Source organism: Ischnura elegans, chromosome 4 (genome assembly GCF_921293095.1).
Source record: "Ischnura elegans chromosome 4, ioIscEleg1.1, whole genome shotgun sequence".
Classification (NCBI taxonomy): Eukaryota; Metazoa; Arthropoda; class Insecta; order Odonata; family Coenagrionidae; genus Ischnura; species Ischnura elegans.
In genome coordinates this window covers 51700647-51723717 of record NC_060249.1, presented here as the reverse complement: position 1 = coordinate 51723717, position 23071 = coordinate 51700647, and the positions used below count along the sequence as shown (strand labels likewise).

General features: G+C 41.9%; 1 protein-coding gene across 1 annotated transcript in view; it reads right to left on the bottom strand.

The window, feature by feature from the left end:
* LOC124157444 (protein patched) overlaps window positions 1-23071 on the bottom strand; it is a 179355-nt gene that overhangs the window by 67757 nt on the left and 88527 nt on the right. Inside the window, exons 3-7 of the mRNA XM_046532146.1 lie at window positions 20993-21209; window positions 19379-19448; window positions 15581-15678; window positions 15180-15294; window positions 12794-12886 (exon numbers count right to left, since the gene is read on the bottom strand). Of these exons, the coding sequence (XP_046388102.1) occupies window positions 12794-12886; window positions 15180-15294; window positions 15581-15678; window positions 19379-19448; window positions 20993-21209 (593 nt within the window). The remainder of the gene's footprint in view (window positions 1-12793; window positions 12887-15179; window positions 15295-15580; window positions 15679-19378; window positions 19449-20992; window positions 21210-23071) is intronic.

The window sequence follows — 23071 nt, the reverse complement described above, 5'->3', positions numbered from 1 at the left end:
CCCCGCAAGAGACCCTCCGACCGGGTCTCACCCACGCGATCCGCACACAACACGGCCGACCACCCAACACCACTCTCTCCCACCCAGCCGGACGACGACCACCCTCCGCCCCGGCACCGCGCGCGGTCGCCCCGTCGCCGCGACTCTTCCGTGACAAAAGGCGCGCAGTCCACCTCCTCCCTCCCACGCAAGCTCTCCCGACATGCACACGATTCGAGGAAAATCTCAAGGGGAAAGAAAAAAAGGAGGAACCCGCCGAATGTGGACTATAAAGAGGCCTGTGAGAGCGGACGAAAAATGTCTGGTCGTTCCTCGCCCGGGATCCTTACCTGGATGAGCTCTCGCTAAAAACTTACTTAGAGCCTTCAAATGGGCGAACTACCTCCGAGAACGAACTCAATTGAAAATCTGTTAACGGTTCGCAGTGATACGTTGAGGTGGATAAATCGTATTTCGATTGAAAGACTTTAACTAACATAAATCTTCGAATCAGCTTCGAAAAGCCATCTTCTGAATCCTTTTTTTCTTTTTTTATATCCTTTTTATAGTTTTTTTTATAGTTTATATTTGTTAAAGCTGCAGATTTTATGTTGTATATTCAATATAAAGGCCATTTTGGCTGTTTTTGAATAATTCAATAAAAAAATAAATCACCCAATCTAAGATCTAGTTCCTTAAACACCACTTCTCACCTCATATTAGAGCCATTGACTTCTGAATAAGCTTGCTAGCTCTTGCCGGACCCGTATTTGAACAAACTCAATATTCCAGTTTCACTAAGGTTATAATTTGTTGGCGATGAAATTAGCGATGATACCAGAGATTCGAAAAAATAAAATAAAGGAAGACCACGGTAACTCATCAAATTAGGCGGTAAGATATTCATTTACTCATTATTCAGAAAATGACGTCAAAAATCCTGCTTCAGTATTTTGTAATGAACAATGCAGATGTCATTACGTTCTGTATGTCAATCATTTATGCGATTACGACCAGCAAGAAAACGGGTACAGCGAAAGAGCACCTATTTAAGGGAACGAAAACTGTAATTTACGGAGTACAACCTCATACCTTCATCGTTATCCTGCAAGCGTTGGGGTCTCCAAGATCGCTTTCCTATCCTAGTGAATCTTGCTCAATTGAAGACTCTCGTCATGACACTATTTAGCCCAAATTCAATTAGGTACGTCATTCTACATCGTGCGCCAAAATTAATCCACAATTGAAATATGTATCACCGCGGTTTTGAACAACTGTCCACTTCATTACAGGCGTTCAAATCTCCGGAAATAATCTTTAAGCTCACTCGCCAATTTTGTCGTAATATACTAAAGCCATTATTTTCGTATTTGAGCAGTAAGAACGGGGCGACACATTTGCTAAAGAATCGTGCCAGAGTGAATGTTTCCAACCCCACAAGAAAAAATAATACAACGGCCTCATTGACTAAATTTGACAGTGTCTGTGTAGCTGTCGCCTTACCTCAAAATGGATGGCTAAAAAAAAGGATTCTCAATGGTCGGTTTTCCCCACCACCACTCCTTAAAAATGTTATCCTCTGAGGAGGAAAAAAATAAAATGGCTGAGCCCGGTCACTCTGCCCACTAACATTGAGGCCATTACGGACCGAAATAAGACTAAACCCGAGGAAGGGTCAATAAGATCACATCCTATGACTGAAGGTCAGGCCTTCGGTATATTTCTCCAGGGCAAATAAAGATTAGTATTCGTTCCGAATTAGTGAAAATTCATAAAAAGCCACACGTAAATTGGACCGAGGGGCGTCTCACGATTAATAAATCTGGAACAACGTCAAACTCGTCTTAACCTTTCACCAGCTTTTACATGGATTATTCTCTCATTTTAGAACTTAAACTTCTTATGGAAAAAATACGATCATATTCACTGTGAACTCCCAATACAAACAGTGTTGAATTGCAGACATGAACAAATGGCATCTAAATGATCAATGGAGGCAGCTAATCCAAATTACTGCTCTGGAGGTTAAGATTCTCATAAAAGCCCACACAACTGCTTAACACCGGGAAATATTTTTTTCTTCGTCAATTTTGTTCAACAACTTAAAATATACCATGTACCATTATTTCTCAATATTACTATACTTATACGAAATTATTTATGAAATATATAAAATTTTACCGTAACGTGTCTGAAATAAAAAAAGTCCCAATCTCTAGAAAATATTAACCAAACCAAAACATAAGCCTTAACAGTCATCTCACGGTCGTGAATTCTGTTCGAAGGATAACACAGTGACATCACTTCCCGAATTTAAGTAAAAAAAAGGAATTCCAAACGCTGATTGGGACACGGCCTTAAAATTCCTCCGGCCCACAGCGCGATATACTACCAAGAAAGAATCTTAGAGAGGACTTGATTTATTTCCAGTTCGGCGATACGGGTTGGGACTAATCTTGCTATCCGAGAGAACATTGATGCGCCCGACACGAAGAATCCACACCGAAAATATAATCCTATGAAAGAAGGTTTCCCGGCCGTCGATCTTCAAATCGGAAGGGGACCACCACTGACGATCGAAAATGAACACGGGATGAGAGCGCTATCTCGCCCACAACATCTACACTCGCATTGGAAAAGGATTTCGGGAATTCGCGGAGGCAAAAAAAACTGCTGAAAAATGCCAAGACGTCGAAAAAAAAAACGGTAGAAAACGTTTTGAAATTTCAAACGCATGAACTTCGAGAAAGAACACTCGTCTGGCTACGAAGACTACGTGCTCTAAACTTCCGCAGTGAGCAATGCAAGTCAATATTTAAGTGCAAGTTAATCAAGTGGGCTTATAGAATAGCAAAGAGAAGCAGACGTGGCCACTGAAACATAACGCAACGTATAAGCAAATAACTTTTCGCTCCAAATTACGAATAGAGGATTCTAGAGTACCTCCAAAATATATTCTCACAGTATATAGCAACACAAATTAAAACTTCAAAAATAGTATCAAGATTATTGTCATAAATATCTTATTGAAAAGCTATCACAAGGCAATAACTAAATGTATCTCTCAACTCCTTAGTTTTACTAACCTTAGTTTTATTGATTACCCAAGACAATGAAAGTCAACGATGTTCAACTGCTTTGATCGTTACTATCGCTACACAATCGCGAGCAAGCCAGAAATGAAGAGATTTTAAGAGATGCTTCAATCACAAAGTGTTTCAGCAGTATAATCAGTAACCGGTAATTCAGCTTCCTTTAATGGTTTCCCTGACAGGGCCTCGGGCTGCCAAGGCAGATAGAAAAAATCGTAACACTAGACTTACAGCTCATTAAGGAAAAAGGAGAGAGGAGCCGCTTTGTTTTGCATCGCTTATAATCTTCACCAAAGAAAAAGCAATCAATCAACGACGAAAGAAAGCAATATCTGAACAACAAAGAATATTGACCCCGATGCCGCCATTACCGCACTACCTGTTTAAATAAACCTTTTCGATGCATCACCCGCGTAATTTTTCAAAATACAAGTCTGGCAACCCGGAGCGATGCTAAGTAAAAAGAATCTCATTAGCCCAGCCATACAGGAGAGCATTACAGGAGATTCAATACATGTCGTAACTGGGGTAGGTTGCGCTATTATTGAAAAAAGCAAGTTGATCACACAGAATTTTTTAAAAATAGAACAAAGGAAAATTAGTACTACTTTTTAAAAGACCTACAGCACAAAAACCCTTCAAAAGAAGTATTAATTACATCCCGTATTACGAGTACAAACAATCTAGCAAAAAATCATCATAAAAGGGGTTTGGATTTAAGAAGAACATTACTTACAAAACACAACCTTAATACAGCATAAAATGTAAGCCCTATTTGCAGGGTCGAAAGTTCTAATTGCAAGAAAGAACAACAAGATATTCTACTAGTTGCCTTAATTGTCAAAACATCTCTCACACGTACATACAGCCTAGACGCTCACGACGAGGAAGTGCCACTTTAGAAATCGGAATGAGTATTGTGAGCCTATAATTTGGTAATCAAGTTTGATTCGCATCACGGCCATTCGTGTTACTGAGTAGACAGGCTAAATTTGAAATAAAATAGACCTTTAAAAATGTAAAAAGCTAATTACCTAAGTTTAGAGGATGTTGGACTAGGTAAAAATAATCGTGAAACGGTTTGAACCAAAATTTAAATTTAATCATTATAATGCTTGTAGTGAAAACATGAGAAAACTACCACGAATATTACAAGAGAGGATCCACAAGTCGGCCTCTAAATATGTTGTCACCCACCACGCATTTAAATGGGTTTACAAAAGTCGCCACTAGCGTCGCAGATAAATTGATCCGAGTTTCACAGGGATAAAGGTACAATTCGGGGTGTTAACGGAAAATTATATTCCTAATGATGTAATATGTATATCATACTCATAACGTTTCAATGCTATTCCTCGCAATCACAAACATAAAAGTGCAAAATATTGAAAAAAAAGTGGATCGCATTGCACTCATCACCGCGCCGCGGTAACAGAAATCAGCCCTCGATGGGATGGAAATGGGCCTTCCCTAAGCAGTCCCCTTGGCTCTGACATTCCATACCATATAACCACATGTCAAGGTGGTGGCTTCCGCGGAGAGTTGTATTAGGAACATCTAGCTTTCCGGGTTTTCCTCCGCGTCGAGTCATTTTCGTGACGACAGTTTCGACGGCGTTGCAACAAAAGCCTTAACGTTACCTGAAATTTGAAGCGAAGTGACTTCAAACCTGAACCTACTGCGACGCAGGCAAAATTGTAGTCATGGAGAAGACTCGACGCGGAGGACAACCCAGAAACTTAGCCGCGTCCATAGCTATATTTAATTTTGTCTCCCACCAACCAGCGATGAATTTAACGTTTAGCAATATGCACATGAAAGATATTGACAGACTTCATGAAAAGTATGACTTGGGGATCGGGTTGGTGTGGTGGCTAGAGTATTGGCTTCCCATCCCGTGGGCTCGGGTTCAAATCACGGCAGTGGCAGAGAATTTTCAGAGACTGCCCGATCCCTGCTTGAATGTCGTGTGGAGGACATATCAAGCGCAACACTCCGTCCGTCGGATGGGACGTTAAGCCGTGGTCCCCTTGGCGCTTTTCGTTAAGAGCAGGCTAATGCCGACGCCGGGTTTCTCTCCACCCTTCCTTACCCATCCTTTCCTCATGGCGCTGTCGGTTGCCTCCTCCAAATACCATACCAAGTATGACTTTCAGATTCCACCATGCGCTTATGTCTCCTTGAAAGAACCCGTCAAAGCCCTCGACAAGGCAATCAGGACATCGAAATTTGACTTCACTGGGAACTTCCACGTAATTAGCCCCCCAAAACTCCTGGCGGGCCCACCTCGGGAGGTCCCCAGGATGCATGTACCCACCCGAGCGCGAGGGTTACCCTCGCCCGCCAACGAATCCGACCTCACAAACACATTCGAGGGAGAAAAATGGATCCCCAAGTCCACTGACAACAGAGTCCCTTCCCACTTGGCTCGCCTTCCCACCCCTCCCCGTGCCAACCAAACGGGTTGAAATTTCACCGCCGTGAATGGATTTCCAGGAAGGGCAAGGGGCCAAAAAGCGCGCCTCTAAACGGGAAGTGCTCGTTCCTTTTGACTCCCTTTCGTTCAGAAAGAGACTTGCTCAGCGGGAGGCGACTGATGGGAGGAGACTTGGGCTGGCGACGGCATGGGGACCTTCTGGTGAAGGTTTCCCGTGTGCTCACTCGAGGATCTGGGTTTTAACCTTTTGAGGGTCCATTTTTTTTCAATTCAAATAGTCTGGTATCAATTAATTTTTAGTAAAATAGGAATAATTGACAGGATTCATTGGCGCCTTTTAAATGTTTTATTTTGTCGCTTAAAGTAAACTTCCACTGACTGTAATATTATGCAAGAGGCTCATTTGATGAGTTTATTACTTAAAAATTATTTATGCGTGACATCTCTTGAAATATTGCCCTTGTATAATCCCCAAATATAACCTTGTGATATTGAGCTCAACTATACGTTGCACCAGGCCTGTCGAGTGAATCTCGACGTTGGACCGAAAAGGATTAACCCATTATAACCCAATGTTGCTTCTAAGTAACATCAAAAAAGGATACATTTTCAGCTCTAATCAGGAAAGATTTAAACTAAGTGTTCTTTTATGCTTTTAAGTTTAATGGCGAAATAATCAGCTGCCACAATAATCATCACAGAGTATGCAATTTTCACTCTGAGAAGTCTTGAAATTTAATTTCTCCCAGAAGCAGCTCTGAGTTAGAAATGGTTTATGCCAGTTCATAGAACACATTAAGAGCTTAATTAACCGTAGTAAGGACTGAACGTGAGGTTAAACTGCTCACGGGTCAACGATTAGCATCCGCAGAAAAAAACTCAAATCCTATGCAAATTAACAGAGGAATTAGCGTAAGGGTGGGTCGATTTTGAAATAGCGTGAAATTGATTGAGTTCAGAGAGAAATTATCGTTGATATGAGTGAAATGTCAGATTTAAAATCAGCTGCATTGAATAGAAAATATTAAATGAATTTAATGTTATTAATTCCCTTTAAAAAAAAGTAGAACATGCGCATGAAAACCCTCAAGATGAATAAACAATACCAAGAAAGAGAATAATCGTGGTTTTCATAAAATATCACGATTAGAATTTGATAATCTTTTCATCTTTTCTCATTGCAAAGTTTGTGTTTCAAGGTTTGTTTCAGCATTTCTGATTGCGCTCTTGCATGTATTTACTCGACTTGTATACAAATACTCGACGCAACAAAAGCGGTTCAGACGTTACGTATCAATGAGGCAGCTACCTCCGCCTCGGACTTCGGTCGACCCATTAGCAATCCAGTCGCGGTGGCTCGGACCGCTTGAACTTAACATTTCACTTTTATTTTATTTTCGTTTGACGCCACTAAAAGCTGACACGCTCACGCAGGAAGGACACGATAAGGGAAAGAGAAAGAAAGAAAGACAGGAGGGTTCAGGGGGGAGAGGCAGACGTGAAGTTAAAGAGACGGCCTCTGGAGATGGATCTCCGTCGGCGGATGAATAATACATGGTCGGGGGCATAACTCACGGCCATCCTGACAGACAGTCAGCGCGGGAGCACGCTGATCCAGGGATGGCAATACAAACTAAACGAAAGTCAAAACCACTTAAAATTTCAATTGTTTCTTTCCCGGGAGCGAAATGTAGAAACGATACGAAAAAGAATTGAACCCGTGGGCTTAACTCAGGGTCGAAACGAAATCGGAGTCAAAACTACTTCGGGTCGGAACTAAACTAAAACTCTTGGACGAAACTAAACACAGATTATGTTCCGCACCGGAGGTACCACGTGCTTAACCTTCGAACAGTTTAGTTTTAGACCCACACACCGAGTAAGAAGTATGATTGAATGAAGAAGAGGTTCGGCCTACCGCAGTTAGATGCATGGGGCACTCATATTTTTACCACATATAGGAAGAACGGTGAACGCAAACTGGCAATTCGATTTTTAAGCTCGATGTTTTAACTTCTCTACACGCATGTCAAACGTAATGGGTCGAAACTATTCCCTCTTATGCCCCTCCACTCAAATTTAGGGGTTCGAAACTTTACTATGACCATCAGAGTTTCGATTAATTTAGTTTCGTTCCCGGGAGTAAAGTTTCGTCCCGGGTCGAAACTAATTTCTTTGGTGATTTTAATTTCGTGCATTTCGGAAACGAAACTAAACCTACGCCTCGTATTTTCGTTTCCCTCTGGATCGAAACGAAACATTGTCGTTTCGTTTCACTTGCCATCCCTGCGCAGAACAAGTTGGGAAGTTGGTACACCCCGAGAGTAAATACTCATGAGAGCGATTTTTTCGGCTTCCGAGCATGCAGTCAAGACTACAATGGATAAAATCCCATGATTAAAGCGCAATGGAGAGGAATTTTTTTTCTTGTTGAAAGAAATACTAGCAATTTACAACATGGCGACGTGGTTAAGTCCTTGACTGCCTCACAAGAGTCGGCGGTTCGAGTCCCGCCTGGGTAGGTTGCCCCTGTCCAGGGCATGGGTGTTCCAGTACGTTTGATTATCAAGTTATAAACCCTAATGCTAAAGGTCAATTATATTGCTTTCGGTTTTAAAGGAATAAAGGTATAAAATAAATAAATTAATTACCTTTTATCCAATGAAATTTTCAGGACAATAGGTAGGTTAAGTAGCATTTCTAGGTACGTCCCCCTTGGAATCTCCTCTCCGAAGATGGGTGGATTTGAAATTGAACATAAGGATGCGCGAAAAAAATGTATACCTTAATGGGTCTTTCTTTATGGTCTCCCATCGGTTGGCAACACTCTCGGCGCACGCCTGCCAACCGCCCACCCACTCCCCACCCCCGACTCCTAAGCACAACGAACCTCTCCGCCGAGGACGGAAAAACATGGAGGGAGAGGTAAAAAAGGTCCTTCGGGCCCCTCCCCACATTCCTGCGTGGGTTGGAGAGTGGAGTGTGGGAGAGGCAGATGGGGATGGGCGTGTAACATGGTCCCGCGACACCTCGCCCTTGTCTCCATCCCAATTCCCTTAAAATCCTACCCCCCCCCAAATCGCCCGTAAACTAGAAAAGGCCACCCACCACCCATAGGGACACTTAGTAGAGGACGGGTCACCCCACCCCACCCCTTGACCAGTCTTTTTTTTTCATTCGGTCAGCAAAAAAAAAGTTTACGTCATTTTCACGAAAAGTTGAAAATGTGATCTTCAAAATGTTCGTGAATCCACCAACGCACACAAAAAATAAATTACGTGCTTATTAGCATGACAAACTCATACTAATAAGCACGTGATGTAAACTTCTTGTGTGGGCGTTTTCCTGCAGTGGGTATTTCGCAGAAGGATACTACACCCTTACCCTATTGTTTTTTCCCACAACAGAAATATTTTTTACAAAAAATTTTTACATATACTTGTTTGTCTTTTTCGATATTTCACAAATAGTGTATGTTGCATATCTTTTGTATTGTAAACGTTTATCTACCACTTTTTAAAGTGTTTGCATTGACGCTATCGAGGGGTTAGGTGGAAGAGGGGACTTCTTAGTCTCAACCTCGCCCGAATAAAAACATATTATTATTATTATTAGAAACTTATTATATCGGTATGGTATCGGTATTTGTAGGAGACGACCGACAGCTGAGGTCATTTGTGCCATAGGGAAGGGTAGGTAAGGAAGGGTGGAGAAAAACCCGGCGTCGGCATTAGCGTGCTCTTAACGAAAGGCGCCAACGGGACCACGGCGTAACGTCCCATCCGACGGACGGAGTGTTGCGCTTGAAATGTCCTCCACACATCATTCAAGCAGGGATCGGGCAGTCTCTGAAAATTCTCTGCCACTACCGGGATTTGAACTCGAACCCACGGGGTGGGAAGATAACATAAAGATGAAAAAAATAGAGCGATGGGAGCTTCAAAAACTTTTTTCGTCCTTCTCTTGTCACATCCTCTTGCGATTTCGCAGCGCCTAGCCATCGTTAAATGGCAACGTTCGGAACTACGTGAACTATTGTCCGTATATGCATTCACACAGCTAGCTCTGCCAACTATCGTTAGGACAATCGTCATCTGAACGGGGCATCATGGCTGAAAAAAAGCCCTGAGGATGGAACACGACTCGAGTTCCGAAACGTCGGTAGAATGGAGATAGACCACCCGGCTGGAAGCCCGAATAGCCTTCTTTGACTATGATCGCCGGGAAGGCATCAGATCTTACTTTAGATTCAGTTTGTATACGCGCACTTCAACCCCCCGCGAGTAAAACGACTATAAGAAACACAATTAAATAAGGAAAGAAGAACTTTGTACTTTCACATTAATATTTAATCACGACCATGGTTTCAACGTTAGACGTCATCATCTAACGTTGAAACCATGGTCGTGATTAAATATTAATGTGAAAGTACAAAGTTCTTCTTTCCTTATTTAATTATGAATCGCTTTCACCAAGTTACGCCTCAAACAATTAATTTTATAAGAAACACTTTTATCCCAGGTGATGATGAAAATCAATGGAGCATCGTGTCGGAAACAATAAGGAGGCAAAGAATTCATTAAATCGAAGCAAATGCTTATCGTTCAGATCAATCGCCCGCTCATCCGCGAAGCAACCTCCGGAGGACCCTCCAAGGGTGGATTCCCATGAAAGAGGCGTAGGGTTCGAAGGTCGCGCGGGGAAGAGTTATTATAACGGCACCCGGCAAACTAATTGGTGGATGCCAAGAGTGCTGGGGCATCATCCCGCGGCCATCAAAGGCGATCGCTTGATTACATGTTTACACTGCTCCGCCTTCCCTCCCACAGAGCACCTCGTGGTGGGACGTCTTCTTCTCCTCCGCGCTGAGAATCCACCTCGGAGCCCGATGAAGCCATTGCTGACGCAAGGGCGTAGTGGGCACATTCTAAATCGTCGATCACAAGGATAATATTAGGGAAATAGACTGAAGAACAGATGGATTTGAGATCGTTTTTTCCGCGTACAATAAGGGAGCATTATACCTGCGATAATTTAGTTATCTTTGCTCGGAATAGCTAAAATAGGCTTTATATCTATAGTTAACATCTAGCTATATTTGTCAACTTTGGCGAGAGATTCCTGCAACTTGATATATCCCATGCATCCCATGATTTACTGAGCTAAATTTACGTTTTCTATTTCTTACTAGTAGTTTAATTTGCATGGAGGCATGTTCGTGTCCTAAGCACTCTCCTCGTTTTTCATCCGACCGTGTGTTGCTGTACTGAGTGCTTGGCCTGTGTCCGCCAAGTGAGCGCGTTTCTGATGAAGACTAAGATGAGTGCTGCATGCCTGGTTTGGGATCACCCCGTGCCAAACACCCTGGAGATGGCTTTCACCGTACCTCATAGATGTAAATTTACAAGTACAGGTCGTTTTACAGGAGAAATTTAAATGTACCCTCTTGATCCTTCCGCTGCCAGATTCCGCAATGAACGCAATGTCAACAGAACTGTCCATGCGCTATGGGAACTGGTGGCTTCATGCTATCGTTTTCCTTGTCATTGGAAGCAGTTTCTTAAACGATACCATCAAGTACGCCCAAAGAATTGACGTATAATTACGGGTACGCACAGACGTAAGTGGTCAATGATAATATCCAGAGTTATCCAATTGATTGCCGCTACCTTAAAACACATACGCGAAGACCGTTGCCGATTTTAACGGATGTTTTACACTGCACTTTGATTTTAATCGTAACTAGCGGGAGGAAAAGTACAGGCGATGCAATGATAAACTACAATCAAATTATCATCATTAATTTCTCCAAGTTGAAAAGAGCTTTCCATTTCACCACACAAGGAAAAACGTGATTGCAAGTTCGTACCACTCTCACCTCTCACCATTTACTCAATTGTTAAAATGACAACGACCAGTAACAGTCCAACGAAATTTCTGACAAACTTCAAACCAGACGGAAGACTACATGAGCTCGTGTTACTCACAATTTTAATGCAGAAGGAACCATGCGATTAAATTTCACCGTTGGAATGAGACAAAGTCTTTAAAATGTAACTGTCGCGACGGGGAATAATTCATGGTGTTGGTTAGAAGAAAGAACGTACTAGACCGCGGTCATAAATATGACGCCTCGAACCGTTTCCGGGTGCTACCCAGCTGGAGTCAGTCTCTCGCTAAAAGGTGTTCCCGGCAGCGGGCATCCAAAGCAGCATATTTCGCACCACGCCTCGACGTGGACGATGATGGCAATCGTTTAGGGAGCCGCCTTCTTAAATCTCCACCCTCTCACGCTTTGTCTCGCCCGTGACTTTGTTGCGACGTAAGTGAACACCGAGGCAATCCAATCGGATTATCTTACTCGGCACGCAAATTCCCGGCGGAATCAGCCGTAGGTTAGCATAGGGGGGGGGGGGAGGGGGTGGGAAAGGGTGGCACGGGAGCACAGCCCCCCCCAGACCGTTGAATTACATATGCGCAAACAGCTAAACCCTTAGCTCTGCGATCTTTTTCCACCTCACGCCAAATGAAAATATCTTTGCAGCAGAGCGATACAAGATCGTTTGAATGCAGAGGCTTCAATGCATATCCATCTACTCATTGTGTCAAAAATGAACGTTAATGAAGTACTGGATATCTTGAGTAGGAAACATAAAAGATAACTGTCCTTATTATACATTTCTCTTATTAATATTTTCATATTTATAACTTTTATATTAAAAATGAGTATATTTCGTACATTAAAATTTGTTTGTTGTTTTTGATCCCACATATGAGAACATCATTTGCCTGCCCGACCCTTGTGCCCCCTCAGAAAAAAATTCTGAATCCGCCCATTCGTTCTTTCATCTTTTGCGTCAATCACTACGAACTATAACATCTATAACACATCGACATACTATCCCGCAAGTCGGGGCGGGATGGTATGAAGATATCGATGTTTTCTTTCGAAAAACTGTACGGGCAAGCTAAATGGTTTAGGTTCACATTGTGAGAGAAATTGCCAACCGTGCTCGACCTAGAGTTTCTTTAAGTTCTCCGTTGCTCAGGATTATACCAATCTACTGAGGAAAAACCCGTATAAAATACACTCCAGTAAAGTTATTCAAGCACCGAGATACAATTCAGGTGCCCATATAGGTACCCGATCACACAGGCAATCGAGTCCCGATGGATTCATCTGTTTCATAGGAATTTAGATCTTACCATATCATCGTTACAATAAGGCACGCAGGCTTAGAGAAATTAATTACAGATATTATAGAGTATAAGGTTTTCAGCTTACCTGCCCGCTCTGCTTGTTGGGGGCGGTGTCAGGACATTCATGATCCCGAGGGTTGAGGCACGGCTTTTCTTGGTACGCCGTGCTAATACCGGCCTGGAAAAGTTCAAAAAGGAAAGCAATTGATTAGAAGGGTACACGGTTAAAACAAAACACAATGTTTAAAATTTAAACAAGATATTTATAGAGAAATGTTAGAATAAAATTATTATTGACAATTGAATGATTAGTTAACTATCAGCATCTAAGAAGGACAATGCTAGGCACTCTTAAGGGTGAAGTCCCTGTTCTAATTGTCAAATATATATTGAAAACAACCCGGCGTATTAATGAACGTAGGTTTATCAATGGTTCGTTTATTAGTTCCTCAAAACTTTTTCCTAGTCCACATTGAGCCGCACATTTGTTGCCGAACACATGGTTTCGAATTAGTGGCGAATACATCTAGGGGGTTCAAGGGGACTGGTTCGAATCTCGGTCTAGCCATTCGATATTCCCAAGATTTAATTCCAGCTCTCGACACCCATAAAAAATGACCGCAACCGATTCGCACCCGAATATCCGATTACGTCGCCGCGACGAGAAGAGCTCGCGTAATTACCCTATATCAAGAGGAAAAAAAAAGACTCTCGAGTCGAAAAAAAAGAGAAACGAAGCGAGTCTTTCCCACCCAACGTAGCCCATCCTGCTCACGAGAGAGAGAGAGAGACAATATTTATGGAGCGACCCGACCCTAAAAGCGAATCCGTCCCTCTTCGCCCTATACAACCCACCCAGAAATACAAACATAGCGTAATTGTAATTAAGGGATTATATTTATGAATGTCTGGCAGGTGTAAGCTGGAGCAACGCCAGGCTTCGAGGGTGGGACACCGACGGACGGGTCTTCTACCATAGAAGAAGGTGAGACGGGGGTAATAGTTTTTATACTTTGGCGACGTTCCAGCCATTAAGAGAGAGAGAGGGAGATACCGGCGAATGGGGTGCGGGACAATATTTTAGCGATACAATTCCGAAAATACCCGTCGAGTCCCGGTCGAGAGCCGTTACACGCCGCCTATGAAACGCTCGAACTGCGTCCGCGCGTGCCAAGTGATGGGGAGAATCAAAAGAGGATGGAGGATGAGAATTAAAGAGTATTTTTTTGGGAAAAAAAAGGAACGCGGCCAAGCGATTAAAGCGGAATAACGGAACGGTTACCACACAGAACGGAAGTGCTGTCGCAGATCTCGCACGAAATTTGTCGCTCTTAAAATCTTTGGGAGGCAAATGTGAAAGCGATTAAGGGATCTGTTGATGAGGTGATATCATTATCTCCGATTAGAAGTCGTCGTCTGCTGATAATTGTACGTGAAATGAAATTTGTAGGGACGATATTCTTTTTCGACAAGATGATCGGGGACTGGAAATCGGAGACCATTAATTACTGAGAAAGTTCATAGCAATCTTAACACGTTGAGGATACATCAACGGGTCTACTCATGCTGTATAGGGAACTTGCCCTATGACGCCCAGCGTCTACCAGAACATAATTGACAGGTTTATCAAGATCTTAACCCTTGTAGATGCATAACGATTATTATTTCTTCACGTTATTACTATCACCTATATTTATGTGTTACTTATAACAACTTTTGGAGGCAACTCAGAAAGCGATTATGAGATATGTTGATGAGGTGTTATCGTTAGCTCCGATTCACAGACGACGACTTATACAGCGAGTCGAATGCAATTTTTGGGGACAATATTTTTCTCGGACAAGGTGATCGTGGACTGGAAATCAGAGGCCACGAATTACAGAGGAGGTTAATAACGATCTTAACACGTTGCGCACGAGCTTGATCGTGGATTACAGGCCACTTGACAAATGATTCCAGCGCCCATGGTTCGCCAATACAAAATTTATAGGCTTCTAAAACAATCATCCCTTGTAAATCTATAACAAACATTACCTATTCACGTTTTTACTAGGCACCAATTGGTTCGGACGAGTCTCTACTATAGTCGCTTTCAATTTCCTTCATGGCTGATAAGGTTACATTTTGCGTGAATTACATAATTTGAGCGAAATTGGCCAGCATTACTGTTCGGTCCAACCTTGGCCCAATTGACAACCTAGTTTGAATAAATCTCTGCCACTAATGATGTTTCCAAATGTAAACGAACACCACAAAATGTCTCTAATTAATACGACAGAGTTGACCAAATGAATCGCAACGCGAAATTGCGAATTCGAAAGTGCTTTTGACTAAGTTTTCCCACATACTGGATAAATTTGACGGTCAAAATGCTTGCAATTTCATAGGTCTCATATCCCTATAGTTCTTACATTCTTCTTGATTAGCTTGAAGAAGTCTCTAAGCTTGTCTCAAAATAGCAATCCACTTACCCTCTTCATGAATTCCTCCAACGTCTCGAAGGGAAATTGTAAGTTGAACTCCTTCATCTGGGCAACCATTTTCTCTGGGTTCAGATTCGTCCACCGCACGGAAGAACCGACACCCCTGAAATAAGAGCGATGCATCAGAACATTACCCACAGAAAACAATTATTTTGTTTGTTCAACGTTGGTAGTTATAAAAAATCAAAAGCAAGACACGAAAACTTTCTCTATAAATTAAGTTTAAGAAGGGTTGAAAGCTTCAATTAAGAAACTGATAAATTCACGTCATAGTGTAACTAGCAGTTATAGATCCTGAGGGGAATTTAGACTATTGTGGAGTATACAACAGAAATATGGTAAGCAAGACTATAGCGACCTTAAATAAATATATATAAACTTGTACTTACGGTATCGTAACGGGATAGTCTGGTCCCAGGAGCTTTGAGCCCTCCCAGAAGCAATCCAAAGGGGTGATTATGGAACAGGGGAATATATTCTCCATTATCTGAAAATGATAAGAAAAATCGAATTAGCACAAAATAATCACAAGATGGCGTAGAATGGGTAAGCTTTATTTCAGAGGAATTTAAGAGGGGGTGGCACGGGGCACCCCCCCCCCGGACGCTTAAAAAATATAAAATATTTTCAATACGGTTATAATTATATTCATTTTGTTTTGCATATTAAGGAACCTCATTAATTTAATATCATACGAGTAACTTTCATATTAAAATAAAGATAATATTTCGCACACTAATAGTTATATGTTGCCTTAAACCTTTCTAACCCAGAACTGCGTTTGTGAGAAGATAAATGTAAGTGTGATAAAGATTAAATTTCAATTTAATTTGAAAAATGAGAACATTTTCTACTAATAATAATTATTGTGGCAGCTACATATTTCGCCATTAAAAATTTACAGCAGAAGAGAACACGTAGTTTAAATCTCTCCTGAACAGAGCTGAAAATGTACACATTTTTGATGTTAAATAGAAGCAACATTGAGTTATAACGGGTTAAAAACAGGCACTAATTTTGTGATGACGATTCTAGGAAAGTACGAGACTCGGTCGCTTGTAAAAAAAAGAAGGAAACAAAAACCGCGGGGTAAAGATCGTGAGGGACAAAAATAAAAGCAAGCGAGATGGGAATGAGGGTGAGTGGTTTAACTGTAAACCTTCCACCCCCTCCCATCTCACCCTCGCGATCACACGTCCGCCCAGTCGAAGCGAAAAACAAACAAATGACTGCTGGAGGCCGCATGGGCAAGGAGCTAAAAGGGAGAGTAAGTGAGGACTCGTGAGTGCGCCGCGTTCTAGGAAGGTTGGACCCACACACGCTCAAGACATGAGGGAGGATCAAGAAATGGAGAGAGAAATGGGGAATAAAACATCATGACCATGAAGTGCAAGAAAATAAACGCCCTAGTATGCAAGACAGACGCAATTTGAACTTAGTGTCACAACTGATTATGAAAACGACGTTAATATCTCCATTTCGTAACAATGAAAATAAATGAAGATACGTTCCGTAGTAAATAAAACAACAGAACTAAGGAACGCATGCTATAATTTTAATAAACGATGAAAAAAAAAGAATTTCTCGGATTTTTTTTTCACAAAAAATTAACATATTCGGTATCTCCTGAATTTATAACGTCGTTTTAAAGTATAAACGTCTCCCCAAACAAAACACCGCACAAATTATAACCGTGTTTTCAAAGGAGTTCTGACCGACAACGGTGAAAATTACTGGAATAATTGAGACTTGAAGTAATGAATTGGAATTTACTGAATGCATTGCATCCTTAATTGCTTAATGGATATTTACTACCCATTCTTAAAATACGCAAACAAGGAAGTGATAGCCACGACTACGATAGCGAAGGATTGGTGGTCTGGTGATCCCGGCACAGAGACGAAACTGGAACGGTCGCTATTTGAACTCAATACAGCGGAGTTATGAGTGGTAATTCAATTTCCTCACGATTAATGAACAAAGGGGGTGATAGTACTCATGAATGATAAAGGAATGGGATCAGTGGGGATGGAATAAAAGTAAATTCAGGTCTGTTCCCTAGCAGCAATCAATATCCCAATAACATCCAGACAACATTGTCGGTGGTAACATACGACATCCGTGCAATATCTATGTTAATCCAATTAACGTTTTATGGATATATGTCAAATATCCAAAGGACCTGCCAAACAACGTTGCAGCAATGCCCAACAGTGGACATGGAAGTCCATTTTACATCTCTTAGATATCTTCATAACATCTCTTTCTCATATTTTTGTTTCAAAGCTCTTAAAACTTTTTGAGCCATGTTATTGTTTTTTTTTGTATACGAAGTTGTAACTTGTAATGTAATATAAATGCTCTGCTTTCAATGTTGCCACTATGCAGGATAAATGACAAGCCATATGGCTTAGAAGGACCAAGTTTATATATGCTACTAAAGGCAATCTAATATTTAAAAATCTAATGAGTAGATAATGGTTATGCTAATTTTGGTTTTTGGTAAGCCACAAGCATACAAACAAAACATTTGTGCTCTTCAATTCTATACAGAACATATGCCACCTATGGATACTATTTGGTATAATTCTATTTGATATCACGGATATTACACCTTGAATATCTATGTAACGTTATTTTTACAACTCATCATGGATGCTACAAATAGGATATCTATATAACATTGACAAAATATCCATTGTGTAATAACAACGTTTTGGATACATGAACCTTACTTCGATATCAGAATGTCGCCTACTGCTTGGGTTCTGACAGCATGATAGCGGTTTCCCATACATGGAACCGCAAACGTTAACCGTCCATATCCGTGAAATCCATTTCACTCTCACTTTGAATCTTAAAATGCGATAAGAAACTGCTGGTAATGACCACACCCAAATGACTGAAATGAGCATGTACATATTAAAAGAAACAGTTAACTGCGGGTGGCATAATTCAAATGAGCTGGTAAAAGGAACTTACAAAGAAGCCGACATCTCCATAGATAATAACAACTACACGCGGACAAAAGGAGACATATTGGACAGCCGGATTAGTCGTAAAAAATACAAGTCATTAAAACAATCACCATATTCAACGCCCACGAAGAACCCATGTGCCGCAACAAGATACGAGGGTCGTTCCATAAGTAATGCCCCTTATTTTTTCTCCGAACGCATTCATTGTAAAGAGTCAGAATTTGGCGGCAATATGCATCAAGATGTTTTGTCCTTGCCCTATTTTTCTGCGTAGTACCCATTACGTTCTAAGGCCTAGCGACAACATTTTAGGGGAGCATGTGTTCCCTGGTGGTAAAAGCTCTTGTCTTGTAGTCGTTGCCATGCCGAGCGTGGCTGATCATGGAGCTCTGTTTCTGCATCTCCTGAGGCTGTAACTTTCTTTACCCATCACACAACTTCACTCCTATCAACTGCAGCTTTGCCATACACTGCACACAAACGTTTATGGATGTTCACCACGGTTTCTTTTTCCGTATACAATAGTTCAATGACAGCACGCTGCTGAATTCAATTGATTCGGCTTTTACTTTGTGAAAATCCATGCTGAAATGAAAATACACTCCACCCCAAATTTCCCCCCACCCTGTATAACCCTTCTACCTCCCCCTGCCAGAATTTGGGTATTTATTGGATTGTCGATATAATAAACAGAGTACTTGAGAATGACGTCTCAGCGTCGAAACGCGTCGTACCAATAAATAATTTTCCAGTGAAAAGTTACCAGGGTTGTGTATTTTCATTACAGCACGCTGCTTTTAACGTGAGTCGAACGTTGATGCCATTTTGACGCTTTACAACGGTTCTGCTATCAGCCGGAACGGTGTCAAATTTCATCAGCGCAGAGAACAAACAACAATTGTGGAAGCACCGACAAGGACATTGATCTATGTATATCAATGACTTTTAAAAAAAATGTGGGGCATTACTTATTGAACGACCCTTGCATATAGATTTGCGGCAGGCAGATTCCTCGACAACCTTATTCGCTGTGCGTGCGGTATTACTGAACGTGATATAATATGGTTTGATTTTATATTAAGGTTAACATAAAATCAGCTGGAAAGCAAAATTCCCGACACCTACTCCTGTGGCTACCGTCGGTCCGATCTGAGATAAATCTATGATCAGTTTTTACACATTAAAACAATTAGTGCAGTGAACACTTACCTGATCGATGTAGTGATAATCGAAGCTAGGGATGCTTGGAGAGTAGCATAGGTCTTTTAGACGCCACGTACTGGAAAGAGAAGGATATACAAAATCAAGAACAAAGGCAAGAGTTCATCATGTAAATGCAACCATTAAAGTGAGAAAAGGGGAATTATAAGTAAGAGGGAAACTACCACCATGGGGTTCATAAGATAAAAATGGTATGGAGGAGGTACAGAGGATAACAGAAGATAACACTAAAAAAATAAGACGAGCAAAGATGCGACTGACATTGGTGGGAAATACGTGAAAATAGTTGAAGCGAGGTAGAAAGCGATAATCAACATTTCCGCTTATCGCCGACGAATATAAAAGCCCTTTTTATTCTTGAGTACAGATCCGAAGAAATTCAGAACGATGGATCAGCGGAAGAATTTTAAGAGCCGAAGCTTGTTGATATTGCATGAAATGCATACATCTATTCATGGGTGCGTTCTTACAATAAAAATCGGCGTCTATGTCTCGTATTTAATGCTCCCTAATTCTTTCAACCCTTTTCAAAGCTGAGCTAAATGGAAGGTAATGCGATTGTACGAATGGATTCTAATATTTCTAAAAACATTAATTTTTGATGCATGGATGTTTTCATTTGCCCAAGAAGTACCTAAATTAGTCTCCTTACGTTTAAGCCAGCGCGTACAAATATTTATTAAAGCAGTGTAGTGTATGGCGATGCCAGACGTCGCAATTCTAAAAGATGAAAGAACTCAAAATAGGGAAAAGTTTCCAAACACTACGCCTGGCGTGACGCAACCCACCACACACGCCAGATGGAAAACTGCTATGCTCCGAGTCGCCGTACATTCATTCTGCTGGCTGGAGGCGCACGGACAGCTGAAAACACTTTCACTGCCAGCAGATTGGTTGACCAGCACCCAAGGCCGCGCCGTGACCGAGAGATGCACTAGGGGATGCTTCTAAGATATGGTAATGCTAGAAACCCTTGGGGGTGAAATTTCTTCAATAAATCCCTGACTAACTTCCCCGCCGCGGCAGCTTCAGAAGGGTGCTGAGAAAATAACGGGAATTTATAAATTTCGCGGGTTTGGAGAGTCGGACTGTCAATTTTTTCTTATTATGTTGGCATGCATGCCCCTTAAGTATGATAAAATTTTCAGCTACATTAATTCTTTAATTTGTCCGTTTAATAATACAAATAATTACGTCTTTAAAACATGCGAATGTAGGAGTAGTTAGCCCTTTCTCACAATTTACTTGTTGGACAAACACACATCTATGCCCTGGGTGTTGGTAAAACCACCTACGCGGGATTCGAATCAGCAACCTTTAAGTTGGCAGACGCGGACGTTACCCCGGCGATAACGAGGTTAACCGGATAATACTTATTTATTCCAATACCAGCGAAAACAGCTCTTTATGGTCTTTTGGAACCGGTTTTTCAACGTGTTAACAATTTGAACTTGCACGAATAACCATGCCCTGTACAGAGGCAACCTACCAAGGCGAGGCTCAAACCCGCGACCTCTTGTTTGGCGGGCGAAGTCTTCACCCTGACGCCACGAAGGCCAGAAATAAAATAAAATACATAAATTAATTATAGAAGACACTCACATGTCGAAGAGGTGTACGGTGACGGAGGCTGCGGTGGAGACGGCGTCGAGGTGTGCGAGGAGGGCCTCTGGTCGCAAGAGGCCCCCGGCGGCGGCCGCGTCGTGGGGCGTCTGGATGAGCAGCTGGTGCGTGCTGCCCCCGGTGGCCGCCGCAGCCGAAGGGCCCCCGCCCAGCGCCGCCTCCGCGTACCTCAGCTCACGCTCCAACTGGCCACCCTCTGCAAAAACAAAAGAAGGAGGCGACAATTAGAACAGAGATGGCGACATTTGAATATTCAATACGCATATACAACGAATGGGACAGATTTGGGGGTTTCAAGGGATTTAACCAGGGGTGCAAATGAGGACTTTATCCCACATATTGGAAATGTAAATGCAGCTCACCAATAACTTTTCTCCGCGAATGGTACTGAAGAGCCTTTCATTTGCATCTCAATATAAAAATCTCCATAAATAGTCAACTCTTAAAAAAGAACAATTCATCAACAAAATTTAGAGGCGGTTTTATAATGTGTTGTAAAAGCTAATCATAAGATGACATAGCCTTCCACTACATCCGGCGGTAGTTAGTTAATTAAAATTCTGGTTGGCTTGTAGTCTGACCGTATACAGAAGCTACGCAGAACTTTCAACCACCTCTCTAAAAGCAGCTCAATTGATGAGTATGCGAGGACCCTGCCACAAAATCATCTTCAAGGAGGCCAAGTTTTTACATAGGGAGAAACGCTTTTAACCCAGGTTGATAAAAAAGCTATTTCGATCGCAAAAACAAAAAAAAAACATTAACCGAGACTCAAGGTACCCTTTCCACCAATTGTGGAAAATGATGCTCAGAGAGGCAACCTACTAGCGATGAAATAGGTGAATAATGCGGAAGGAGGAGTACATGAATCGCTAACTGCAGAAAGGCATCATGTCCAAGGTGGACGACTTTTCTTTCTTTTCCTTTAAGCTGTTGCTTGGTGCATGACGCACCGTTTCCTTCGTAAAGGAAACATGGCATGCTGATAACACCGAGTGTAGATGTTTCTTTTTAGTAGGAAACGTTGAGTCTCGCACTTAGCAACAACTTAAAGAAAAAAAATCGTCCAACGTGGACATGATGCCTTGCTGCAGTTAGCGAATCATATGAGAACCAAGAGAAACGCAGGGATGAACCTTCCACGTAAAGAATCAAGGAGGATCACCGGCGAACTGTAGTCAGCAGCAATACTGGACGCGGTGCAACCGAAAAAATATGGAAAATCATAACGACGTTATTTTCAGCAGACTTGACGTCGGCGCCGCGGCGTGGACTTGCTGTCGGTAGGGCGTCGGAGGCTCACAACCTCTATCGTCATGCGTGGAGGCCGGGGAAGGGAGCGACATGCCGCGGGAGCAAAGGAGAGCAAATGAACGATTGCAGATAGTAGGCTGGAGGGAAGGTAGCAGTGGTTAGGCCGATAATAACCGCAGCGATTGACGAAGGGACACGGGAGACGAGCGGGCGACGGACACGAGGCACAAACAGGAAGAAATATAGGGGTAGACACGAGAGGAGAGCATTGTACGAGCATTGAGGCAAAAGAACCTACCACGACCCCTCTTTCAAAAGACAACAGCATTCACAGTGACACGGCTGGCATCAATTTTATCAATGCTACCGGGATGTTCAATCCCCCTCTGCCTGCCAGATTTGATGACGAATTACTAGTTAAAAACCCAAGCTTTCATCTAAAAAAACTTCACGTTAATTGCGTTACAGGCTTGACATACAAATTAAAAACTTCAGAGCATTGTATATAGCATTATCAACAAATGCCTACACCCTAAATATATATAAAAAAATAGTCTTGGTAACTCTAAAGGGTGATAGTTTCCCACTTAAGAAACAGGAAAACACTGTCAAATCAAACAAAAACAACAGTGAGAACTAAATATCCGCCCTCAAAATTTCAAGATGAAAAGTTTTACAAAAGCAATACTTCAAAAAACTATATAATACGGGAGTGATGCGTTATCTTTTACTAATTTGGATCAGACAAGAGTGAGTCGCCCAGTTAATGCCTCCTTCAAATGCCTAAGACGAAAGTAAAAGTTC